At 37.8% G+C, this 10,209-nt stretch overlaps 1 protein-coding gene across 1 annotated transcript in view; it reads left to right on the plus strand.

Annotated features, from left to right (window-relative positions):
• Positions 1-10,209, plus strand: part of PDE11A (phosphodiesterase 11A) — a 292,656-nt gene that overhangs the window by 149,518 nt on the left and 132,929 nt on the right. Inside the window, exons 7-9 of the mRNA XM_006760580.2 lie at positions 6,206-6,281; positions 8,393-8,460; positions 9,402-9,494. Of these exons, the coding sequence (XP_006760643.1) occupies positions 6,206-6,281; positions 8,393-8,460; positions 9,402-9,494 (237 nt within the window). The remainder of the gene's footprint in view (positions 1-6,205; positions 6,282-8,392; positions 8,461-9,401; positions 9,495-10,209) is intronic.

The raw sequence follows: 10,209 nt of genomic DNA on the forward strand, positions 1-10,209 counted from the left end.
AAGCTATTCTTTTCTACACTCACTGAGAATTCTCTCTCCCCTTCCAAGTTTCTTCCACACCATAGAGAACCAACACAAAAGAGAATGAGAAAAAGCGTCAGATCAGAGTTCATCTTGAAAGCCACCATCTCTGGCCTTGAGTGTCTTTGGTCCACTGATTTCTACTAAGGCCCATGAAGAGTTTCACCAGAGAAGAATGATTTTATGGCTCATTGTGGAGTACATGAACATACTTCTTTCTACACCATTTGGGGAGTATGTTTTCTTTTTTTTTTCTTCTTTTTCTTTTTCTTTTTTTTGGGGGGAGGGAGTCCATTCTCAATGTTTTTTTCCTTAGGCTCGATCCCCAGTATCTTTCTTTTGATAAAAGCTACAAAGGAATGTTTTAAAGTGATATAAAGCTCATCCTAAGTGCTGTCAGATGCAGGAGGTGGCCAATCAATGATTCTCATCACTGATGTTTCTACCTTTCTCCCTTTCACTAGGTTCATTTATTTGCTTTAAAATAACCCCTCAATTGGAAATTGAAAACAGTTCTTTTTGAGGTTGTTTTATCTTTCCTCTAAAGAGCCCTGACTGGTTTGGCTTAGTGGATAGAGCGTTGGCCTGCAGTCTGAAGGGTCCCAGGTTCGATTCCGGTCAAGGGCATGGAGAGGAGAAGAGAAGGGAGAGGAGAGGAGAGGGAAGGAGAGGAGAAGGGAACCTCAATGTCTCCTTCCTCCAGAGACATGGGGAGGAGAAAAGTCTCTACACAAAGAGGAAGGGTGATTGTTGACAGTGAAGAAGGGATGGTGGCCATAATCTGACAGCCTACAGGACTTCAGGAAGGCCAGGTCTTCTCTTTTCTGGTTAGAGAAGGAGCAATGGCGGATATCCACAGGTGATGAAGGCTGGATGTATGTCCTATGGCCTTGTGCTGCCTTGGGAAGATGATCACCAGATCCTACCTTATAGGGGCAAGCGATATGCAGACCTGACTCTTCACAAGAGTGGTCAGGCATTTAAGGGTCAGGTTACCTAGGCAGATCAGGGGTGGTCAAATCTCAGGGACTAATTGCACTGTCCACCCCCAAGCAACCCACCAATCCTTTAAACATGTAGCTAAAAGCCAGCCACATTGGTTTATTTCAAACACAACTCTGGTGCCTACATTCAAACTACTGTATCAGTCAAGGCAATGGACAAACTCCAAAATCACTGTGATTTAATACAATAGAAGTTTAGTTTTTGCTTATGTTAAAGCCCAGATGGATGTTCCTGATCAGTGGCGGAAGGTAGGGCGTTCCCGTCTCCAGGATTGAAATTGTTCAGCAGCAGCTATTTATGACTTGCCCAGTGAACCATTTTATAGATTCTTCAGATCTCTAACTGCAGGTGCTGAACCAATACATCCTCTGATGTACATTTGGTAGTTTCTTCTCCAATTTCGATGAACACACCAAGCTTGTCATTCTGGGGACTCATGATGTCAGTAGCTATTTTCTGTTAAGAGATAATTTATTTTATCAAGATGTGCTTTAACTGTACAGTTAAAGTGTAAAGTATATTTCCAATTTCTGTGAATTTTCTGCCTTATAATAACTTACCTGAAGCTTTGTCCAAAAATATGCAACAAGTGAATAATCCTTATTTTGAAATCTCAGTTTTGAAACTGTTGGTCTTTCTTTTGATAAAAGCTACAAAGGAATGTTTTAAAGTGATATAAAGCTCATCCTAAGTGCTGTCAGATGCTTGCTGTGAGGGCTATGGGGCAAGTAATCATAGTTATCCACCTGCTGGGTGTTCTCTTTGTGACTGTGTTAAATATTTAATGGAGTCCCCTCCTTGCGGTGAGCAGAGCGACTTAGAGGGCGACCCACAGTGATTCCTTGCCTGTTGTCTGGCTGTTCAAGTTGACTCTTAGCAGTAGTACCTGCTGGGCTTGATAGCATACATGGTTTTATAGCCAAGCTCCTTAGTTTATGGGTGGAAAATTATGATTAAATGGTTATATAAGGATAGTCACAGACTGGAACTAAATGTATGAGTTTTAAATTTTGCAATGTTATGAAGATCATAATATGTTTATTCTGTCACAAGAATCTGTGATCCTTGAAAAGGATAGAAGATGAAAATGACCTATTAAATTTAACTGATTATAATTATTTATAGTGGCTTAAGAAACACATATTCATGAGTTATGTTCGTGGATATTGTAGTTTTATCGGACATTTGCTCCTTGGGAGGGGGTATCCATGCTTTTGAATTTTAAGTCACATATCACAACTCTGCTCAGAAACTCTGCAAAGTCTTTATTTACTAAAGTAGCAGCCAAATTTACAGTTCTTTCAGAGGCTTACTGAAAGAAACCAGTGCCCTACGCAATCTGGTTTCTGATTATTCACCCCCAGCCCTCTCTCATACTTCTCCAGCCACACTGGTCTCCTTGTAATTCCTAGAACATGCAGCTCACACACCTACCTCAGGGCCTTTGCACTGGCTACTCCTTCAGCTGAAATACTTGTACCCCAATTGCTGCATAACTAACATCTTCACCTCTTTAAAATCATCATTCATATGTTACCTGTTAGCAAGGCCTGATGTCCTTGGTATTCCTAATCCCTTTTATTCTGCTCTATTTTTTCCCTTAATCCCAAACACCTTCTAACATATAATTTCTTTATGTATTTTTGTATTGTTTACCATCTGTCTTCCCTCATAGAATGTAAGCTCAATGAAGGTCAGGATTTTGTCAGTTTTGTTCACTGGTGTATCTCCAAAAACTAAAACGATGTTTAGTATACAATAGACATTATCATTGAATATTGTTTAGTTTTGTTGAATTTGTTATCTATATTTTCAATAAATATATTAAATTCTATGTGGCTGTCATGGTTCAGTGGTTGAGCATTGACCTATGAACCAAGAAGTCACAGTTCAATTCCCAATTCGGGAACATGCCTAGATTGAAGGCTTGATTCACAGTGTGGGGCATGCAGGAAGCAGTCATTGATTCTCTCTGATCATTGATGTTTCTATCTCTCCTTCCTTCCTCTCTGAAATCAATAAAAATATACTTTTAAAATACAGATTTAAATACTATTAAATGTAGAATAACTTGGTGTAGAACATATTTTAATATATTTGTAGAAAAAGATAAGGAAGAAGTTATATCAAACTGTTAAATAGTTGTCATTTCTAGAGATGGCAAGGTCAGTGCTTTTGATTTTATTTTTACTTAAAAATTTCACAAGTGTTTATATTATTATTTTTTAAAATATATTTTTATTAATCTCAGAGAGGAAGGAAGAGGGAGAGAGAGATAGAAACATCAATGATGAGAGAGAACCATTGATTGGCTGCCTCCTGCATGCTCCCCACTGGGGATTGAGCCCGCAACCTGGGCATGTGCCCTTGACTGGAATCAAACCTGGGACCCTTTAGTCTGCAGGTTGGCACTCTATCCACTGAGCCAAACCGGCTAAGGATGTTTATATTATTTTTGTATAATCAGGCAAAATTATAAAGATGCTTTAAAATTTTAGCCCCTTTATATTTTATATTTTACCAAGCTATCATGAGCCCTCTAAAAACTATAAACTATTATTGAAAGCCAGAATTGAAATAACGTAAGATCTAGGTAAATTAACTTGCCTTGCTATATCCTTAGGGAATTCAAATAGATTACTTTCTATTACCTTTGCCTCCATGAAGTGTTGCTTGGATATTATTCTAAGATCCTTGTCTGAAACTGTCCCAATAGCATGCACATAAAGTACATTTGCAGATGAGCTGCCATTGCATCAGGTGGCTTCTTGTATTGCATACTTTATTTACAAATATCTTCACCATAATGCAATTATTCTGTCTTTGCTTTAGTTGGCATTGTGCTTGAGAATTCAACTCCCAATAGTTGGCTGTGCTCTAGAATATCATCTGTGAAGATTTCTGCTCTTCTTTTTCATATGAGATTCAAAAGAACACCTTAAAACAAATACACTAATGCGCATCAAGCCATTATTTAGTCAACATAAGGTACAATATTCTGCTGCTTAATTTAATATATCCTTCCATTAGTGTAGAGATGAAGAGAATTTCAGAACCATTATGTGAAGGGTTTGTTTTCTGCCTGCAACAGGAATGAGTAATTGGATTCAACATTTAAATGGGAAAGGTGCAGGAAGGGGAATGGCAAAAAATAACTAAAAAGTATGGCAGGATTTATGCATGAATGGATTGGCAGTCTATGTATGTGTCACAAATTCAGCAGTGGGTAAACCCATCAGTGCCTAGTTCTCCTCTGCCATGGTGGCCAATGCCCAGAGTTACACAGTCATCTAAGGTATTATGATCTTAACTCTGTCATTCTTCAGTCATACACAGTTCTTCCATATGAAGTTCTTTCCCTGACCTTTTTTATTAAAGCCTGTTATAGACAACTCAATAGTTCTTACCCTTATCATGAGCACTTAAGGATAATGGGGCTACGTCTCTGAGATCCTTCAACATAGAGAATTAAAGTCCATTTCGCCTGTCAGATCTTAATAGGAAAACACCCTTGCAATCTGGAATACTGAGTGCTAGCCCAACGAGACAGTTCGTCTGTTCCCTATAACACCTTCATAATGCCTTCTGGTCTATCACTTACGTTTCTATTACGAAGGGAAATGCACACAATTGGAACCAGTAAGAGTTAGAGTTCTACGGATCTGTTGAAATGCATTTGCAACCAGTAATTTCCCAGTTGCTGATACTTAGCGTAGGCTAGTTTGAGTAGGTATGGTAGAGACGATTGGACAGTGAATGTAAGAGTCCCAGATGACCAGGAGGGTGAGGAAACTGAAGGGGATTACTAATATGTGAAGAGAATATAGAATGGGGTAGTTGTGGGTGATGAAGATAAATAGGAGTCCCATAGTTCTTAGAGTCAAACAAACGTTGCTCCGTAGGTTGTGGAGACAGTGCCTCAGTTCTAAGCCCAAAGGCCAGTTGTTATTTTTTTCTAGGAATGCTCATGTCAGGGACTTGTAGGCATTGTTGTAGGAGCCATTAGGATTGATCCCATGTGGAGGGAAGGTGGGCAAAAAGAAACCACTTCTCTGTTGTTTCAAGAAAATCAAATGACCCACTGGAAACATCTCTCGCATCTTGTTCCAGTGCCATCATTTCTCTCCAGTAGATTGGCATTTGGAGGATAAAGTTTTGTTTGAGATTATTGTTAAAGTTGTACATATCTTCCTAGGGAAAGGAAACACATTGCACATTAATAAATTATCATCAATTAACTTAATATTTTCTTTAACTACCTTTGAGAGGCTGGAAAATCTGACAAGTATGTTTTGATGGCTCCTAGAGATAAACCATCTTTAATTAGATCCGTTAACTGGGAAACTGCACTGATTTTTTGGTAAAAAAAAATAATCTCTTTCATTTCACAGACAGTCTAAGCTTTGTTTTCCTCACCACCAGCCTCTCAAACTCTGTCCTTGTTTATCTCCTTCACCGCATGTCCCCTTTCTTCTTGATCTGTGACCTCTTTCCTCAGCAGCTTCAGATTTCCTAAGGGAGGTTAGAGCCTCCAGCTGTCCTACAGCTGACAGAGGCCATTGTGCCTACTGCTCAGTGCTGGTTCAGGACCACCAACAATTGTGATGGCTATCAGCAAAACAAAACAGACCCAAACCGTTCTAGTGCCGCTCTGGCTAGCCCCAGACTATACATTATGCCTTCCGGATTCTTCTAAAATTGACTTCCTTCTCCTCATGCTCACTAGCATAGCTGTAATGCAGACATTGTCCTTAGGGAGAGGAAAAAGGCCACTTTGTTCTTGTAGAAGATGAAGTTGATGGATGTGTTTGTTATTGTCTGGCTTCCTTTGAGCCAGTCTCTCTATTTTCAAGGTAGTCAGTTTCTCTAAGTCTTATCTGGTAAGTATGAGATAATTCATGTGAAAACCCTGATCAGGTGTCAGACATGGAGTGAACATCCAGTAAAGGTTAGCTTCTAATCATCATTGTCATCCTTGTCTTTGGTATGGGGGTTTTGGTTGATTCAGACTTGGTTAGGGCTTGGTTTCCTTGTGAGGTTTTAAATTAAAAGAGATAGGTGTAAATTAAAATATAATGTGTCTTTTTAAATATTATTTTAAAATACTTGTTATGAGGAGTAGTAAGAGAGAAGTGAGTAGATAATGTTTAATTTCAATTAACTACTTTTTATATCCTAGGCTGACCAGATATCTGGTTTTCACATAAGATCCGTTCTCTGCGTACCTATTTGGAATAGCAGCCACCAAATAATTGGTAAGACATTACCTAAATGTTCAAACATTTTTTTAAGAAATACAAATTTAATTTAAAATACACCCATATCTTTTTTTATGTGTTCCCCTTTTTATGTCTAGGATTCATCAACCTATGTCTCATACTCTTGTGTTATCTCCTAAGTGCAGACTTTTGATGAATCTACATTAATCCCATCAATGAACAAACATCTGTTCCTTTAAATAAGAACCAATATTTTTGAAGTTGGAGGGGATCTCAGAAAGTAACTAATAGGATTCTTTTACCTCAACCTTTGGAAGCTGAGGCAGAGCTGGCAGGGGGTGCAGAGATGAATAAAATCACAGAGTGAATTGCCAGCAGGGTTAGAACTGAAACTCAGGCCTCCTAACTCCTAGTACAAACTCTCCCACTACATCTACATATTTACATCTATGTGTTTACACATGGATTAAATGCAAAGAAAGAAGGAACATGAATTACTAGACATATACTGAACATATATCCTTCTGTCTGGATGATTCTGAAATAAGCTACACTTTCCCCAGAATAAGGGAATTGTGGACCAAAGAAGCTTCCATTTCTTCTCTCTCTTCTTGCTCCCTTCTCTCCCTTCAAAAATGGAAAATATTAAATCTAAGAAGGAAGTCTAGGCAAGAGGTCAGTGATTAAAGTAAAGAAGTCATGAAGGATGTAAGCATTAGTTAAAATTATTGAAATGCAATGAAAATGTGATTTTTTCCTAAGAGGCATAAGGTAACTAATGTATTTGGTAATTAATGCATCTATTTGCCTCTCTGTCTCCCCAAGTTTGCCTCTTAAACTCTAAGACACTGCTACTTACCAATTTGCTACTCTGTAAAGGTTGTCAAGACTTGAATTCTAAGAAAAAGTTTTTCATCAGTTTGCTTAATTTGCAGAAAAACATTGGTACATTATCAAACATACAGAATATTCTAAGATTTAGGAATTTGAGCCCCTAGTACAAAGCATTGAATTGCACCATGTGCCGAATTTTAAATATATTTAAGTTGGAAGAGAAGAGGAAGTCCATAAGAAACACCATATGTTATCTGTTGATGTCCAATGTAAATCTCACAGTCTTTCATTTCATTCCTAACAGTAAACATCTGTTATTCTTTCAAAATGAAGACTGTAGTTTGCTTGTTATATGCCAAAAGATTTGCATTTTAACTATATATGTCTTTTAGCATATGATGACTTACCTCCCTGGTGGGAAGTTAGGTGTTTTAAAAAATAGAAGCATGCTTTAGAATTATAGCTATTTTCTTTGTTTGTACTAAATAGGGACACAGGAGAGTGATTTTTAAGATTGATGAGTTTTTTGGGTTAAACTTATGGGTTTTAATAATCATGTCCCCAAACATCTGGTATAATGTTGGAAATTAACTTTGGAAAGAAGAAATACTGGTAGCAGTCAACAGCACTAACCTTGCTTTGAAGGTTAACTGTTTCATTATCCCTAACATATTACCCCTTGAGTAATATGCTTTACAAACATACAAACGTTGTCTCATTTAATCCTCATAACCCTCTGAGATAGTTAACATTTCAACCCCCATATTACAGATGAGGAAATTTAGTGCTAAAAAATTTAGATAACTTGCTCAAGTTAATACTAATAATGGAGTTGAAATTTGAACTAAGACAGTCTAACTTCAGGGCCAGTGTTAATCACTATGTCACACTGTCTCACTCAAACATTGTGCTTCAGGGAATTGAAAAAATTAAAAATTACACACACACACACACATACACACATATAACTAAATATATATAACTGTGTGTGTGTGTGTGTGTGTATGCCAGATTTATCAGAGTTATTGTGTACAGTCATCTTGAAAACCATTTTCAGGAAATACATTGATGCCTGGTAGAACTCCAGGCTTCACTGAGACCTACTCTGGGTCTCACAGCCTGGAAAGTAGACTGCATTTCAGCACATCTCAGATCTGCTGCCATGAACATAACAGGTACTAGAGAGACCAGAGATTAAACTGGGGTGTCTAGAGTCACTTAAAGGAGGCATTGAATCAGCTGGTGCTTACTATATTGTAGCAACACAGTCTCTAGTGCTGAGAATGACCACATATGCCAAACTCTTCCCACAGGAGTGGCTCAAGTGTTAAATAGACTTGATGGAAAACCTTTTGATGATGCAGATCAACGACTTTTTGAGGTAAGAAAATAAAGCAAGAGTTATAGCTGAGACACCAATAGTCTCCTGGTTGCAGCTTGCCCAGACTTGTAAGGGTAAATAATAATTAATTATCATTATACTTAAACTGTGTGACAGAATTTAAAGGAAGATTTAAAGACTATATAGATGCTTAGGTAGTATTTGATTCTATTTTTTTTTTTTTACTAATTAGATTATTTTGTGACCATTGATTAGTTTTATCCTCTTTTTTTTTTTCAGAACTGAGTCAGCCACTCTCTATTCAAAGTGTTGTCTTATCCTTGTCTTGTTTGGATGTGTTCAGAGCTGTGAGACCCCCTAGTCAGCTCTGCCAGTGTGTCATCATCCCCTCTCTTATGTTTACAAGCTTCTTTTTCCTCCAGCATGCCCTTTAGCTAGAGAGGTTGGCCTTGAATAAGCTTCCTTGTAGACTTTGTACTAGTGACCAACATGAAAATTCCATGATTATTTTCTCTAGCTGAGAATACCTCACAGCTTCTTTACTAATTGGTTCCAAATCAATCCTCCTTCCTCTTAACATTTAACGGTGGGTATACTCACTTGGTTTCTTTACCAAAATATTTTAAAGGCTAGATACTGAAAGAGGTTGCTTTGGGTCAATTGGAATGGAATGACTAACATCAGTCCACAGCCTAAATAAAGAACACATTTAAACAGATTGTAAGCATGTTTTGAAATGCATGAAGTCGTTTCTTCACAATGACAGTAAACTAACATTTTCTCTGATGTATATTGTGAGCTATAAAGCTGTTACATGACAATAGTAATTATGAATTTTAATGTGCATATTTCCCCAAGGCCTTACTCTGTGTACAATAAAATTATATTTTCAGGCCCATCGCTGATAACTGCCTGCTTTTATATTAGATTATTCCAATGAGTTACTGCAATTTTTAATTAGTGGGCTTTCTCTTCCTTAGGCTTTTGTCATCTTTTGTGGCCTGGGCATCAACAACACAATTATGTATGATCAAGTGAAGAAGTCCTGGGCCAAGCAGTCTGTGGCTCTTGATGTAAGTACAATATTTATGTCAGAATTGTACGCTAAAAAGCCCTGCTTTTATGAGGGGAAAAATCCTTGTTAATTTCTTAATTTTTAATGATCTATTTATTGGGTCTTAATCATGTTAGAGTCATGGGTGTGAATTTTTTTCTTTAATATATTTTATTGATTTTTTACAGAGAGGAAGGGAGAGAGATAGAGAGTTAGAAACATCGATGAGAGAGAGCCATCGATCAGCTGCCTCCTGCACATCTCCTACTGGGGATGTGCCCGCAACCCAGGTACATGCCCTTGACCGGAATCGAACCCGGGACCTTTCAGTCCACAGGCCGACGCTCTATCCACTGAGCCAAACCGGTTTTGGCCATGGGTGTGAATTTGATGAAAGCTAGAGACCCTCTCTAGAAGAATGCACTGATGAACACAATTTTATATATAATTTCAGGAAGTTCACAGATTCTTTGAAGCCCATCCATTTATGTTGTATGGTTAACTATAAATTTTAAATATTAGGTCATTAAAAGTGGTGAATCAAAAATAATTTCTCAGGATTTTAAGTGTATTATGAACTTATTTTGAACACATATAGATATTCCAGAAATTCAACACTTTTCTTACCATAAGAGAAAACTTCCCTATGAAAATGTGTGACCCAGATAGGGGAAGCTGCTCCTGGCATTATCCAACTCCTCCCAACTCCCCCTCTCTCCCCCACCCCAACACAC

The sequence above is a fragment of the Myotis davidii genome, unplaced genomic scaffold, assembly GCF_000327345.1.
Source record: "Myotis davidii unplaced genomic scaffold, ASM32734v1 scaffold370, whole genome shotgun sequence".
NCBI classification, from domain to species: Eukaryota; Metazoa; Chordata; class Mammalia; order Chiroptera; family Vespertilionidae; genus Myotis; species Myotis davidii.